The sequence below is a fragment of the Strix uralensis genome, chromosome 6 (assembly GCF_047716275.1).
Source record: "Strix uralensis isolate ZFMK-TIS-50842 chromosome 6, bStrUra1, whole genome shotgun sequence".
Taxonomy (NCBI): domain Eukaryota; kingdom Metazoa; phylum Chordata; class Aves; order Strigiformes; family Strigidae; genus Strix; species Strix uralensis.
The window spans coordinates 22,175,954-22,193,401 of NC_133977.1; the positions used below are offsets into that span (position 1 = coordinate 22,175,954).

A 17,448-nucleotide genomic window follows, 5' to 3' on the forward strand; every position below is an offset into this window, starting at 1 on the left:
CATTGCTAAAAGGAAGCTTCTACAGGCTTACTATTTTTCTCAAGAACCTGGAGGAACCAGTAATAATAGATTAACCTTTTGTGCAAGGAAGAGAAAGCACAACTCATCTGAAAAGAAACCAAGGACTGAGATGATAGATCAGAAGATCAGAAAGGGTCAATCTCCACAAAAATCTCATCCACATAAGACACCACAGTTGAGTAAGGAACAGAAGGTCTGTGTCAAATCCAAAAGTTTCCAAGTATAAGCAAAGCCTTATGCAGTTGCTCACTTTGGTATCCATTCTAAGGCAGGAAAGAACACTGCTAACCACAAATGCAGTTAGAACCAAAGCTCCAGGCAATCTGACATGCAAGTTTGACAAGGCAAATATGAATTTAATGTAGTAGTATATACACACAATACATATTAGATAGACAGCAGATTATATACACACACATATCTACAAAGACATAATTCTGTGTTACACATTTTTCTCTGTGACAGATGAAAATGAGACATGTATTTGATAGTTAAAAATGTATGTATGAGAAAAACGCCAGAAACTATTTCATAAGCTTAAAAAAAACTTATGATTCTTCTGAAAGACATAATGAAAGACCAAAAGTTTGCTCCCTGAAATAAGATTCATAGGCTCCCAGTTGTGTTTTGCAATATATGTTTTTGCCATTTAGCACATCATGCTTAGAGATACCACATTTAATAATACAATCTGCTGAGGATGAAAAGCACTTTCTTTGCTAATAAAAAAGCTGGTTATAGAAAGTGCAAGTTTGGCAGTAAAGCTTCAAAGAAAAATAGCAGCCTCAAAAACATCTGCAGACTTTAAGTGTATACATTTCAGTTTGTCAGATGTTCTTCTGTAATTTAAATATTTTAGGAATTAATCAAAATAATTTCTTTTCTTGAAAATCAGATGAATTCATATTTTTCAACTTTACCTCTAGCCATGATAAAATATGAGAAAACCAATAAAGGCATTACTTAACATGGAGACTGACATGCCTGATGGATGTTTCTATTTCTTTTTATCCAAGAGGAACCTCAAATAAGTCAAGCTTTCTGCAATATAATTTAAGACTCTTTGAAGTGCTAATAAACATATAAACATTTACAAAGGCTGTAAATAGGAATGACAATATATTTTTGCACAGTGTCTGGTATAATAGGATTCAACAGGGGCTTCATGCTGATGGGCATTGCTACAGTGATACAGAATTGCACCTAAGAGAAATGACATGCTGATACGGTTTACGAGAAGTCAGGTCTGCAAAGCCTTATTCTACCCCTGCATGGTGATCAGTGACACAGTCACAAAATGTTGCTATTGAAATAGATTCAGAATAAACTGGGAGACTGAGGTGCAAACTGACTATAGGGATGATATAAAAGAACATGCACCAGGAAAGTTTGTTGCAGAGAGACATGAGGAAGGATCAGGCCTTTGCAATCAGCTTGTTATTTTTCAATCTTTTCAGTCCCTTAAGGGGTGTCTGAAATGCCTGTGTCTGTCACCTTAAACCAAGGATAACAACAAAGAAAGGGAAACACAGAGTTAAAACTAACTGGATCCCTTGTTCTTCTGCAGAAATTGTGCCTTATTGACAATATTGAACATCATACATAATGGCACAGCAAATTATCTTTACTAGCATGGACAATTACTGATTATGAACTTTTCAGTCATAATGCCATTATTTAGCAAAGAACACATCAAAGCAAGACTCTATCAAAAGACTTAACTCTTCCATCAGTACATATCAGACCAAGAGAAAAACTGTGTTACTGAAGTGAAAAATCTAGTTCCCAGATATGTTTCTCCACCGTCAATGGCCAGGCAGGTTACCTTAGGAGATACACTGTCATAAACAATGTTCACAAAATCTGCAGCATTTTTTAAAACATGAAATGATTAATACACACAAATCAAAGCAGCAGTCACTGTGTTGCTATGCTGACAAACATGGCTTGTTCTGATGTAAGTTTGGCTACTGAGGATAGAATGCCATTCCATACTTGTTTAAATCTGCTCTACCAGACAAAGCATCGCTCGCTAAAATTAGAAATGTTTGACAAAGCAAAACAAGAGAAAAAAACCCTAAAAACATATTACAAGGATGGTCAAAACCAACATAACAGCAGCACTAAAGGCCAGACTCTGCTCCCATTTAGCTCCATGTGTAACAAAGCAATTGTACTGTATTCATTTGAAATATGCTCAATTCACACCAGCAAAACCAGGACTGCAATCTGGCACTTCTTGGTATAATAACAATTTTGGAACTTTTCCCTGCTACTCACTTGCATGCTTTATCAGTATTAACACAGAAGGTATGAAGGTGGGATGTTCGCTATTTTCAAAGCTCTACTCACATCTTGCCAAATCTGTGTTTACTGTCATATTCTAGAGCTGGGGAGGGGAGGAGGGCTTTTTATATTCCTCCTCCTTCCATGTGTTACTCTAGGAAAAAAATCTCCTGCTTGCCTATCATCACTTCATTTTTCAGTGTCTCTCACACTAGCTCTGTTTCTTTGCATACAAAATTGAATTGGTCATCAGCTGAAGATTTGCAGACAGCATAAGGCAACAGATTCCACACATTTGGGTCCTTCCATGACTTCCTTCTGTGTTGTATTCTGTATCTGATAAGACGGAATAATTCTCCCCTATTCTGAGAAGATGGCTATTTGAGAGGTTGGTGAACACAGAACTCCACCTACATTGCAAATGCAGGTTACTACAATTTGATCACCTTTACATTTCTCAAATAAAACCCCATTAGAGAGACAAATCATCAAGGCAGAGTTTGAGTAGTCAATAGAGAGTGTGACATGAAGTGGGTAAAGTCAGCTGAATCTTCCATGACCACCTTTTTATACTTTCGTAGGCCTCCAAGCACTACACTATTTTAAATCACATGATCACCCATCCTGCAAAGCTAAATATTCTATATTTTATTAACTATAGTTTTATACCTCTACTATGTTTGCCTATGGGAAATCAGTAAATTGGAGCAAAGACTTCTGCAATTGATGACTGGGCAAGAAACCAGCAGAGTAGTATACCGTAAATCAAGCTGATAGTTTAGGGGCTGGACATGAACCTGATTTTTTTGTTTGATTCACCCCTCCCAATATTTCATTTCTCAGATCAAATTTAATCTCTCAAATGAACTGGAAAGAATTTCTGGTATGGAATACTCATTGGTGAAAAGGTGCATTAGAAAGTACTGACATTTACATGAGATTCTGCATACGCCTTAAATATGTTGAAGTATTCAGGATCCTACCAGAGAAAGAAGCAAGCACATTCTCAAGTAACAGTATAATATATATTTTCTTGTTGCCTAAGACAAGGAAAAGGCTGCCTCTCTGCAATGCTGCCTGCTGCACTACACTGCAAAACACCTATACGAGATTCAGTAACACAGCTTGATAAAGAATGTACTTACAGCATGGTCAAACAAACAAATGAAAATCCTCAGATGTTCATTTTCATTAATGTATTTTTACAGTGCCTTTGTAATTCCTACTGCCATAATCCTGACACATAAAATGAGGCATATGATTATATTATACCTTGATATAAGGGATATGATCAGATATACCTTAAAAAGACAAACCGATATTACACGCAAATGCACTGAGAGCTGTGGTCTTAATTCTGATGCACTTAAGCCTTATTCAGAAATCTCACTGAACAGTGCTACAACATTTAAACCAGCACGTCACTTCATACATATATTTCCTACGCAGCACTCCACTGAAACGGTATGTAAAATTTCTTCTGTTCTGACAGAGGATCTGTTTTTAAACTAGCTCATTAAAAACTAACATTCACAGTGTTCAGAAAACAAAGACGGTTAAAAAGCTGCTTCTCCCAAAGCTATAATTTCAGAGCAGTGAAGTCTGCTGAGGGCTACTGAATTACCATCAGATGGGCAAAAGCAGGAAGCAAGTTACGCTGCTGTTTATCAGACTACAAGAAGTGTAAGTGCTGCTGAATAGGAATAAAAAAGAATTAAAATATTCATTCTGACCTTATAGGGGCCAAGACTCCCTCTCTCCAAAGTTACTGCATACTGAAGTAATAGCTGTTCTTCATTTACTCAAGATCAAATGTTTCTCAAGGCATGTTCAGTAACTTCTAACATAATCTTATTCCACACAAAAGGAAATTGGTTATTTGTGTGTTATCCAAGGAAGACTGAGTAATTCACTGTGGTAGGAAAGACCTCTAAAAATAAGTCACCTCTCAGCAGATTCACTCCCTTCCTGTCTGGGTTTGAATCAGTTTGCAACTGCATGAAAGGACAAAGCTTGAGGATGAACTACAGAGAACTTCTGTAATGATAACACTGCTCAAATACATTCGTTTCACTCCTACTCTGTTTAAAAGAATCCGACTATTAGGGGTGGAGCAAGCCAATGACCCAACAGGATGTGCATGACCAGAGCTCCTTGTGTGCAGCCCTTCTGCTTTCATGTTTATTTTTGGATGTATTTTCCTTTGTGCTTTGAAACAGTTTTTTGGGCAAGGCAGCTAGCACCACACTCACTCATTGATGCTGAAGAGGGAAAGCAAGTTCTTATCAACACAAAGAGTACCTCTTCCTACAGATTCATAGAGCGCCATGGAAGTCTTCAGTGATGTAACAGTGATGAAACTTTTTTCATGTTTGGTACTGCTTCTCAGAGATGAAGGCCAGGAACAATCAGTGCACAAAGGCAGGTCACCAGTGATTCCCATAACCTCCTAAAGTTTCTTCATCAGGGAACAGTGTTCATCTGTGTGAGAACCTAACCAGAGATTTCATCATCTCCAATCTGCTACAGCAGCCATTGATAGAAAACAAGTCTCCAAGGATGAGTAAATGTAAAAGTTTGACAAATGTTCCCAAACAGGATGCTACTTCAACAGATACAGTCTTTAGAGAAAAGACTAGGCCACTTTAACTGGTAATTGTTGTTATCAGGACAATATTATTTGTTTTGACCAGCATTCCCTGCCTGTTAATAATGGAGTTCATAGAAAATCTTTCTGTATTTAAATGGTTGATTGAATACGTGGTTCTGTATATTACAGAAGGCATCTTATTATATTTTCAATAAAGAATATCCTACCTTTTCCTCAAAGAGTATTTAAATTTATAACACTGACAGAAGAATAGTGATAAAAAAGAAAAAAGTCTGTTTAGAAGTAGCAATCTCTTTCTTTCAGGTATAGACCCAATTGTAATTGTACTCAAAGAAATTAATGCACTTTCCTGTATATTGTGCATTAAATATGCTAATAAGCCCCATCTGGTCTGTGAAACATTCAGTCAATACAAATGTTTCTTAGAGCAATACAGCTAATACAGGAAAAGTTACTTTTCAATTTAAACAAAACTCAGAAAAGCCTGTAAATTCATAATACGAAGTTACAGAGATCCTGAAAATTCTTTCTAATCTTAGAAATAACTAAAATACTTCTAATTAAATAACTAAATTGAGAGAAATAACAATTTTCTCTCTTAAAATCTAGTTTCAGGATTTATGCTAAAAGTTTCATAAGCAGTATAAACAGATATTTATTTGTCTTTCAAAGAACTGCATAGCCTTGGGGTAGAAAAACATTTTTTGCAAACATGAACTTTATCATCAGTAGGTTTCAGTGTTAAATTTTTACTATAAAGGAAGATGGTTCATAGCTCTTAGCCCTATTATTTCAGATTAGTTGACCAATAAATTAAAGTCAATATTGAATCAATTTATGCTGGTTCATTTTCCAAGTTTACAGTAAAATTAAAAATTGCAGTCTTGGAATTTCCATGCTTTGTATGCCAAAAATCTTTAATCAGCTAACAGAGTTTTCATTCGTTCTTTCCCTCAAAAGAGGGAAAAAGTAAATTTCCCCAAAAGTAAATTTCATGGGGGAAAAAAAAAAAAAAACGAAAAAAGTAATGATACATAAAATTTATTTTTACACTTCTGTTGTTAATAATAAAAATTCTACATTCACAAAAGGAGTAACCATTTTAAGAATTCCAACCCTACAGTTTATTTAGATTGTTCTTAAGGTACAGTATTAAATTATTTTGGAATTATTCAACGATTTTTTTATGGAGAAGCTACTTCTTTCTGGAATTAAATTCTCATTATCTGAAGAGTTGAAATTTTTATGCACTACATAATTTTTATATTTTTACCATATCTGAATTATAATGACACTGACATTGTTGCCTTTTCCCATTTTTCCCATGGTACTACTGATAGTAAATATCTGTGATCCATTCTTGACTTTGTGTGGGTTTTCATTAAAAACAAATTAAAAAATTATCTGAATGACATGTCATTGTATCAATAACCATTTCCTTATACTGGCTTTGTCACAGCAAAGATACATGAATCTTGGGACAAGGCAGACAGAGCAACACAGCATTCGTAACAAAACAAAAAGTTGCCCTGAAGTATTTACTTTTAGAATAACAACAACAACAACACTAATATACTGCTGCTATTGCTAGAATAATTGGGGGGAATTTTCTTAAAGAATTTTCTGTCTGATTTGATCATTCTCTGTTTATCATACCTTACCTGCAGTTTATGTAGGCTTTGGGATTAGTAGATTGCAAGGAAACAAATACTGACTTGGAAAAAAAATTAACAACTTAATTCTACCTCAGACTAACCAGCAAAGCTATATTTCATGGCATGATTTTCCACTCACTAAGAGCACAGGGATAGCCTCCTTGAAAGAAAGCACACCAAAATACATTCAAAGTTCACTTTAAAACTGCACAAAAGGCCAAGAAGCACCACAAAGCTAAACTCTGATCTGTGACTGACACCTGCAGCATCTGTGACATGCTCTACTGTACAATTTCATAAAATCTGCAAGATACAAGATCTGTGCTAAGGCTCCCTATGATAGCTCCCAATACTTTCAACACACATGACCTTTTCCAAAAGCATCTATCATCAAAAAACTCATCAAAATCAACAAAATTGTTAGAAACAATGTTGTATTAGTGATTAAAGAGCAAATTACATGAGCACTTTTGTTTTAAAAGCACTTTAAATATCTTTTAAGGTTCAAAATTTTAAAGAGAAGAACTTATCCTCCACTCCTCCAATATTTCTGACAGGAAACCAAGAGTCTCTGAATGCTTAGCAGGAAAGTCATATACACAGCAGAAATTACTCTGCTTATACCAATTAAAAGTGAATTTAAAAAAAAAAATGTTACTTGAGAAACCTCCAATTGGATTTATTCTCCTCCATCATGAGCTTGTAAAGCAGTATCTACATTAAAAATTTCTGACCACTGGCAAGTGTAACATGTTAAAACAGATGAGACCACTAGCATATTTAATCTTTTAATGCCAACTATAATGCAGCTGCTGTAGAGAAAAAAGCATGAACTGCAGAAAAATATTGCACTGTGAATTTCTTCAAATTTGCTATGAGACTTTAGTAGCATTTTATTTTAGCTGTAGACATTGCCAAAAAAAAGGGTACAAATTAGGCCTATTCATTCAAAGAATGAAATCTGATATTGTCCGAGCATTCAATGGCAAGCACGTTTTGTTCACACATTGATCTTTCATGCCATGGTCAAGCTGCACTATTAACCATGCTCAAGGCAATATATTTGCAGAGAGGTGATATTAGTGCTGTTTCCACAGTCAGTGTAGCTAGTTGTGGATTTGATTTTCTTTCTGATAGCCTTACTTTAGTACTGCTTTAGGACAATTATTTAGAGTACAATACTGTTCTTTCTCAGGAAAAGAGAAAGCCGAAAAAAAAAAATAAATCCATCTATCTGCACTTAGGAGAGAAGCTGAACTAAAATGCTACAACCAGCATCCCTTTCTTAAATACAGTTAGTGTCCCTAGATCTGCAACTTTAGGACACTGTCAAGCCATCTGACAGCTCTACACAACACCTAAATTTGTACAGTCACCATTTAAAACAAGCTGGCAGTACAAATTGGCAATAGTGTAAGCCAGGCCAACAGGATGCATTCCAATTCCCAGAACACTTTTCAAATCAAGTGTAATACTTAGAAAAATGCAAACTGATTGAAGTTCAGTAACTTTGCACAGTAACATATTAATGAAGTCTTCTCAGTGTGGATACCAAAGTACACACAGATTATAGAATGAAGAACCTCAGCAGTACGTTCTCCATAAAGGAAAGTTTTAAGGGAATTCACATGTAATCAGTAACTTAATTTTTAAGTGATCTTGATCCATCTGCAAATTCTAAACCCCTTACAGCTGGTGATGAGACAGAAGTAAATGAGAATAATTTAAAATATCAGAGTATATTAAGGACAGACTTTCCTCATAAATGCTGGCAATAAAAGCAAGTTTAAGGCTAAGAAAGCAACACCTGCAGTATACAAATAAATTCCACCAGAAATTTCACCTAAGTCATTTCATCAGAAGAAGCCCACAAGAAAAAATACAGGAGTATGCAATCATGCAGAATATGAAGCACTAAAAAGAAGTAAAAAGACTTTCCTTTTTGTTCAAACTAATTTAAAAGAATTATTACTTTGCTTACAGTATAAACGTGCTTATATTTCATTACAACCACTCAAAAGGTTAAATCACTTTTTTTCTGTATAAACTACAAATAAATCTGAATTTACCTCCCAAAGTGCTTTAAAGTCCTTCTGCTCAATTCGAAGGAGCTCGCTATATTCTCTGGTAACAATGGTAGCATGGCGAGGAGTGTTATCCAGGATGGACTCTCCAAAAGCAGTTCCTATTCCCAGAGTGCATATTGTCACAGCATCCTTTGAATCAAAAATAAAATGACACATATTAAATATTTCAGGATGTTTTAAGAGTTTTTATGTCCCATTTGCTAATAGCACTGCCTTAAGATTCTTCAGCAATTTGTTTTAAAAGAAAATTAATTAAAAAGGCCAACAAAAAAATCAATATGCTGATTAACAACACAGGAAGCTTCAATGTGGAAGCAAGTAGGACTTCTGTTTTCTATGACCATCAGTTGACTTAGACATTTCTGTCTGCAAAGCAGAGAACACAAGAGTCACCTTCACCTTTGTTAGAAATTTATGGCCTCTGTTTATCTACCTCTGAAGACTGTTGCGATGATGAGATTCTTTAGAAATATCAGAAGTGATGAGAAGATAACTAGCATCTGAAATGCAATCTTGGAATATAAATTTCTGCCCTATATAGGCTACCCTCATCACTAAGAAAATTTGGCTGTTACATTTCCTCGGTAAACATAGCTTTCAATTATAATATCCTCTTGTATTTATAATGCATTTCTCTTATCATACAAGGTCTCTGCACAATGTAGTCACGCAGTTTAACCAACTCTTGGCCTTTCTATTGAAAATGCCAGTAAATCTCTCTGTTAATGGATGCCTGCTGATGAAGCACCAGACCAAGAAAACAAAAATTCTTTTCACATAAGTCAGGGATTTCAAGAAAACTATTAAAGTCCAAAACAACCTACAATAGAGTATTCAGGATGGTCCCAAACAAGCAGTAAAGTCCACTTCAAAAGAGTCTATATGAGCACACGCCCTTCATGGGATAGAAAGATGTCTAAATCAATCCCCCTTGGCCAGGAACTCCTCTGTAATAGCTCCAATATAAATTATGAGCTACTGCAGACAAAAAAATATTAGACTACTAGAAATTAAATAACTTGCTGAATCAAGATCTTTAGATACATGTTCTGCTTTAGGCATACAATTTGCTATGTTCCTGAGCACAGGCTTGAAGCTGAACACTTATATATGTCTCTCTCTAAGCTGGGTCTTAACTGACTGTCTTTTGAGGAACTTAAAAAAAAAAATAGCAACAGCATTAAAAATTTAAACTGATACAAACTACACTTTACTAAGAAAATCATACATGCACATAGACAAATACACATAAACATATAAAAACACATGTTAATTTTACTTTATAAAACATTAGAAATATACTTTAATTCTAAAATGTAGGAATCATGAAGTGTCTACAAAAATAAAAGCAGAAAATTCTGCCATCCCATCCACTACATCCTTGTAGCTGATAATCCAGGACAGATGCATGAGAATATTTCAGCATCATTTTCTGTGTTTGAAATTGCATTGTTTTTCCTTTCATGCATCTAATAAGTGGTAATAGGCAAATGTTATTAAGATCAAGTTAGTAGCTTTATAATTGCATTACAAAGACAAATGCCTATAATAGTCCAGTTCCCTGAACCATATCAAATTGCTTTTGCACAGATATTACCATGTAAAATCATGTGTTCTGGAAAACAAAATCAATTATGTCTTAGAAAAAATCTAGGAAAAATTTACCATCAGAAATAAATTTTCAAGGCAGGCAAATATGAACAGGCATTGTTTAACAGAAAGAATATTTGGGAATGAGCAACTACGCACCTAAATAGAAGCCTCTACAAACCGCCAATAATACAGGCTATATGCTAAAGTTCTGCCTTAACAAGCTTACCTTTCAGAGCTGAAACACTATATGCATGCTACCATATTCACAATTGCACTCAAAATTTTGAGCTGCAAAGAAAATGTGCCTACTGCTCACACAAAATTTGATCTCCAGGTCTCCACTATATTATTCTCAACTTTATTTAGGAAGTTCAGATAAAAGATCTTTGTTTAGGACAGAATAACCAAATAGCCTGGAAGAAAAAAAAAAAAAAAACTTTTCCATTAGGTGGATCATAAGCAATATTTACATATTCCAACTTCTTTCTCACTCTCTTCCTTCCCTACGAAAACATAAACTCCTTTGAAATGCTGCACCTTTTTTGATTCTTTACAACCCTGAAGAATATATCTTTAAAGACAGAACAGAGAAGATGGGAAAAGGAAAGGTGTTGGTTAAGGAACCACCTTCTAAGATAACTTCTGATGAGGCAACTGTTCAGCCTGAGAAATAAATTAACATTGTGAGGTGTTAAGTCAAGGAGCTGGAATGGTCCTATCTACATCCATTAAAGAAAAGTCCAGGCTTCTATCAAGTGAAAGTTCTTTCAGATTTTCTCCCTAGCTATCATTGCTCTCCACAGAGATGCAGTTCCACAGCCAGCTAGGGAGCAAGCCCATCTGTCTTCTTCAAGACTTCAGAGCCCCATTTTCTCTCTGCCCCTTGTTTATACATCTCCAGCCTCCTGGGGAATCAGGTGTGCATTTCCTATTACACCTGTTAACCTTACACTCAAGAATCTCCTGCTGTTCAATGTAGACTTCAGGAGGATTGCTGGTAGCTCAAAACTCAGTTTGCTGTTCCCTTCTGCAATCCCAGAAGCAGCAGGGGTTCTACCTACTGGTAACCAGCTAAAATTCACACAGCTATTTAAAAGGCAGTCTTAGAGCCTTAGAAAGATGAGATTGTTTCCATTGCTATCTGTCCTCTGAACACACTATAAAATGGTAGTGTTCAAATCAGAGGCTGTTTGTGTATTCAGTTTCACTGACTCTCACTGGCAGGTGAGACACATGCAGTGAAAGAGTTGTTAAACCTCCCCCCTCCCATCAACCTAAAACATTATTGAATTTGTAAGACCATTCTATGGAATGGATGAGAATCAGAAACAAGGCTCTGCTTTACTCCTTCCCCCACCATCACAAGGCACATCTCTGCATGCTCCCACCTGACTGTGACACTTTCTATTTTCCAACCTGGCAAACAGAATTTTTGTACTGTGTGTAAACAAAATCATGGTATCTGAATGAGAAATTAAGAAAATAGGAAAAAAAAATTAAGAGTGCTAGGTTGACAGGGATTGGGGACTTTTCTTTGAAATTTTAGTTTATTCAATATTTGAGTTTATAAGGGAGTTGATGTAGCTAGTTTGTTTTTAATTTCATCATTTTCCCACATCTTGTACCTTTACCTCATCTCTGCACCTGCATCCCTCCAGGACTCTATACCATCTCCATGTTTAATTGGAGTTCTACAAAAACTGGAATTTTTGAAAGTTTTATTATTATTACTTTGACACAGTTCAGTTTGTTCCCAGCAAAAATTTCCTTTTATAACAGAGAAACCAAAGGATACACATGAAGTAAACTATCTGTTCTATGAAGTGATTTTCCTGTTCCATTACCTCCACGGGAGTATGTTTCAGCCATTCAGATAGGAAATCCTTATCAAACTACTTTTAATGATAACAAAGAAATATCTTCCTACACTAGAACTGCAGTTTGCCAACATATGTTAGGCCATCCTCTTTACACAAGGCATGGCAATTTGCTTAAAGGAGGCTTCCAGAAAAACTGTGACCAACTTCTCTTCTAGTTCCTAATTAAAATATTTACTGATTAGATTAACCATACTGTAATAACATATTCATTATTTCCATACCTTTCTATCCGATCCTCTAAAAGCCACCTGCAATGTCTTGGACGGTTTCCTAAGTTATCTGACAGACAGAAGTGAAATGATTTTTCTATATTAACTTTCAATAAGCTAAGTTCAAAACCAAAATTATTACAACCATGACACTGTGGAGCTCAGCACGGGCCAACACACCCTGCTTCTCAGCTGAGTACATTAGTCCAGCCAATCTCTGTGTTACAATGGGTAGAGCAATTCTCATGCTCAAACTAAATAATTTAAAGGTAGCTTGGGCACATTTACACTATACTACAGACCTATGTCACAACTTCACATAGGTTATTTGCAAAATACATAATGGCTATTTACATGCATACATAATGGTATTTACATGCAGAAAGCGGTACTGCAAAGACTGCCCTGCTTAAATCCCTTTCCTAGTTTCCACCTAGTCTTATCACATACCTCCTTTGTCCTCAGTTTCAAACAGCCAGGAAATTCTTCCCTTTCTTACGTGGACATCTGAACCTCTTTCTTCACAGTCATTCTTCTCAGCAACCACACTAATTTATTTGGCTTTTGATCCCCAGCCCTCTGCATCTTCCTACAACTGGCACTGCTGTACCACCCAAACACCCACAGCTCCTCCTTTAAAGCTTTTCTTAAAAAGGCTAATTGTAAAGTCAATGCCCTGTATTCAGTTTGGTCTGTTTTTAAAAAAAACTGGTCAGCTTACTAGCAATAACTGGAAGACTACAGCAAAACTGCAGATCAAATTGCTATTTGGTCTTTGTCTTTCTTCTCTTCGTTCCTTCCCATTTTATCACACAGGAATATAAATCTTAATCATTTGGGGCAAAAGGCTCTGAATCTAAGTACAACACAATGTTGCAGAATCTGACAAAGATGTCACACTGATGCTTTTGTCATAATGCATTTACTCCCAACTTTATTCTGAGACATTACCAACAGTCATCCTTCAGAACCTGTTCATTCTCAAAATAGAGTTCAGAAATGAAACATACACAAGGCAGTCAGTATTTTTGAGACAACACCAAACTAGGAATATCTCTAAGAGGAACTCTTATGACTACATACCTTGGTTGTAACATTGGGTAGGTAACAGTCCCAAATAAAAATTAAATTCAGAATCTGTTCATAACTGAGGGTAAAGACCTCTTTCTGACAGATTCTAAACAGGCTGCATTTTCTGTTTATTTTGAAGGGGACTTACTAAGTCTTTGTGTGACTTTTAAGTACAATATTTATCAGGGTATTTGTTACAAACAAGTTGAGGTAAGACCAAAACAGTTCATTACACTTACCTCTGCAATTCATAGTGTGACATTTTTACCTTAAAAAAAAAAGTCCTCTTCAGTCTCTTCTTGATTGTTGAATACCCAGAAAATTCATAAATAATTTGTACAGAAAGCAGACCAGCTACCGCTCAGGATGTACTGGATGGGCAATCCTGTCAGATCTCTGTATTGTAAATTGTATTGTCCCATTTCAATGGCAAATGAAAGTACCATCATGATCAGCAGGAGCTAGCATATTTTGCCACCTCAGTGGAACAGAACTAACAGTAATAGAGAAATCTGCTCTGGTCAAACTCTTTAAAACAGGTATATTGTGAATAGTTGAATATGATTTTCAAACTAGGCATTTTAGTATTAAACGTTGCCTGTACTCAGCTTGTTATGTATTCTAACACTGCCCTCTTGTGACATAATACAGTTTTGCAAGCACTCGGAAAGGATTTTTCCAAACCAATATGAAAGCAAGGCTTTATGAGATCCTAATATGTATGTTTGTCTTTATTAAAACATTTAAATCAGTACATGGAATGCTTCCTCTTCTCATATTGGCAAAAAATAGGTAATGTTGATATTCCTGTTTATATGAATTCTCAACTTGGTCCTGATCAGTACTACTAACATTTTCTGTGATAAACCACAGGTATTTGCAAGAGTAAGCTAATGTGCAGCAAGAATGTGTAAGAATTAATACTTCACTAGCTAGACTGAAGTCTTCATCCATTAGAGCATTTAGATATAATTTCTAGTGCAAGACATGTAACTACATGTCTCTACAGTAGCAAAGGCCATTAAGACATCCTTAGTAAGCACCGAGTGTACAACTTACTCCCCTAATGGGAGAAAACTACCAAACACCAAAGGTGACTGCATAAAGAGCACATGTTAGCTGCTACACAACACATTTACTCCCATGCTTGCTGAAATTTAAGCTCCCCAGGTAGACAGATAAACACCTAGTAAAAGTGGTAGTAATATATTTTTTATCAAGACAATTGATTTTCCATATTTAGTTTAACACTGTAGGCATCATCATATAATCACAGGATAATTCAATCTGCAAGAAAACTCAGGAGGTCATCTAGTACAACTTCCTGCTCATCTTAAATATTAAAAGATTATTAGTCACGGCTAAAGACTCTTTAACCAATAGGAACCTAAATACAAAGCTGGCTTCTTTCTTCCTGGAAAAGATGGCATAGTCCTTTTGTACTTACATGACACTACAAACTTCTAAACTTGTAAACTCAGGTAAACTTCTGTATCTATTCTGCTCTGCTGGAAGTTTCTCATTAGCATTAGTGCCATTTATGGTATAATAGTAACAGCAGAGCAATTAATCATTACTATGACTTTGCAAAGGAAGCTTTGGCTCCTGGGTGCTGTTATTAGAAAAGGTACTCCAGGGTAGGTTACAAGCATCTCAAGCACTTGTCATCCATTCCTAGCTGGGAGCACAATGCTGGCAACCAAGTCTGTCAGGGCTGCCCACCTATGGAGCTACACTCTATTTCCTCCATCACCTGGGTTTGTAGTGAGCACAGTATGCAGCGAGTGCTAGCAAGTATTTCAAGCTCAAGAATGACCAGCACCATGACAATAAGGAAGTACAGGCAAGAATGAAACAGGGCACCCCAGAGCTAAAGGCAGGACAAGGAGCAGGAGACCAAGGATGGACAAGGAGGGACACGGTATATACACCAAGCTGGAGCAAATCCAGAAAAAATATTGGACTCAAATACTATTTAGGAGTCCTCAACCACCGAACTTATCCAGCACTGGAATGGTAAATGCATGAGCTGCTGTCCTTTTGACAGTGAGGCCGTATCCTATGGCAACTAGACAGTGGTAAGAAGTCAGTTCATTGGTTCCTGTGAGAAGGAAATGCGAGGTTAAGAAATAACTGCAGAATATAATTTCTAGAACTACGTTAATTGTAGTTCTGTAGTTTCCTACTAGCAGGAAAATGCAGTGAACCTGAACAAGCAGAAAAAAATATTTACGTTAGATTTCTACAAATGCTGAAGTGTTCCCTCCTCCATCTAATGGAACAAATCAACACTTCAAACATATTCTTAATTTAACTTCCACATCCAGAACACTTTTGTGGATATATTTCTTTCTGATTCAGTAAAGAGCATTGGTCCTTAACAACAGTGTAGTGCCATCTTTTGGCAAACACCAGAAAATATTCCTGATTGCTTCAGACCTGCACAGAAAAGGGTTTCATAAGAGCCCAGTACTGTTGTGACAATACCAATGACAGCCAGGCCATGCTGAGAATTGCTCAAATTAGGCTAATTATACTCTCATTCAGTCTCTACTTAGTACAGTGAAGAGGTTGCTAAAAATAATTATGTGAAAAAAAGTTTCTTTTGTATCTATCACTTTACTGTAAGAAGTAGAAAGAGCCAGTGCTCACACACTGCCCCGACTTGCATTCTGACTGGTGATGCAGTGCTCAACAGAGTGAAAAATCCAATTTCTGCCAATTGCTATGAGCAAGAAACCTTCCCCAATCAGCCAAACTTTGGGCAAAGAATATACCATCGCCACCACCACCATCCCACACATGCTATGTTCACTGAAGGTGAGCAAAGGGGGTAGTGTTATACTTCAGCTCCTGGATAGCTCTACCACTCATGTGAAGACACATGTCAGAGGTACAACCCCACACTGAGCTACATGATGGGACAATCCCAGATCTCAAACATGGGAGCAGGGCATGGGACATGGTACCTTTCCAGAAGACTCAGCTCACAGCAGGAAGTGCATGACTTGTCAGCATGACATTAGACAACATCCCCTCCGTTGTGGGGATGGATGAAGAAGAATACCGGAGAAGTCAACAGATGAACTTGTGGCTCCAAGACTGGTGTTACCGTCAGGGCTTCGGATTTTTCAATCATGGATTGGTATACAGGACACCAGACCTTTTGGCATTAGATGGGATGCACCTGTCCCAGAGGGGGAAAAGGATCTTGGGGCAGGAGTTAGCTGGGCTCATTGACAGAGATTTAAACTAGATTTGAAGGGGGAAGGGGGCAAAACATCAGCCCATCTGAAGTGCATGTATACCAATGAACACAGCATGGGTAACAAACAGCCATGATGAAACAGGAAAATTATGATGTAGTGGTGGGATGTCCCCCATGACTGGAGTGCTCCAATTGATGGCTACAAGCTCTTTAGGAGGGATAGACAAGGTGGTGGGGTGGCACTGTATGTTAAGGCCTGTTATGATTGCTTTCAGTACAAGTGTAGTGAAGACAGGGTGGAGTGTCTTTGCATTAGAATCAGGGGGAAGGCCAACAGGGCAGATGTTGTAGTAGGAGTCTACTACAGGCCACCCACCCAGGACAGAGAGGTGGATGAAATATTCTATAGGCATTTAGGACAAATCTCACGATCGCTTGCCCTTGTTCTTGTGGGAGACTTCAACTTCCCAGACATCTGCTGGAAATACAACACAGCAGAGCGGGACCAGTCCCGGAGATTCCTGGAATGTGTGTCAGACAACTTCCTAACGCAGCTGGTGAGTGAACCAACCAGAGAAGGTGCCCTGCTGGATCTCCTCTTTGTGAACAGAGAAGGACTGGTGGACAATGTGGTGGTTGGAGGCCGACTAGGGCACAGCAATCATGAAATAATAGAGTTCTCTATTCTTAGAGAGGCCAGGAGAGGGGGAAGCAGAACTCACATCCTGGACTTCCAAAGGGCTGACTTTGTCTTGTTTGGGCACCTGCTTGACAGGATCCCTTGGGAGACGGTCCTGAAGGGTATAGGGGTCCAGGAAGGCTGGGCA

The 17,448-nt window shown here is 37.1% G+C and overlaps 1 protein-coding gene across 5 annotated transcripts in view; it reads right to left on the minus strand.

The window, feature by feature from the left end:
- The window catches only part of RAPGEF4 (Rap guanine nucleotide exchange factor 4), a 161,010-nt gene that overhangs the window by 125,122 nt on the left and 18,440 nt on the right, over positions 1–17,448 (minus strand). For 4 of the 5 annotated variants that reach the window (XM_074873203.1, XM_074873202.1, XM_074873201.1 and 1 more), the window contains one exon: positions 8,643–8,789. In XM_074873203.1, the coding sequence (XP_074729304.1) occupies positions 8,643–8,789 (147 nt within the window). Of the gene's footprint in view, positions 1–4,040; positions 4,181–8,642; positions 8,790–17,448 lie in introns of those variants that run through there. The other variant, XM_074873205.1, reaches the window with a different exon arrangement.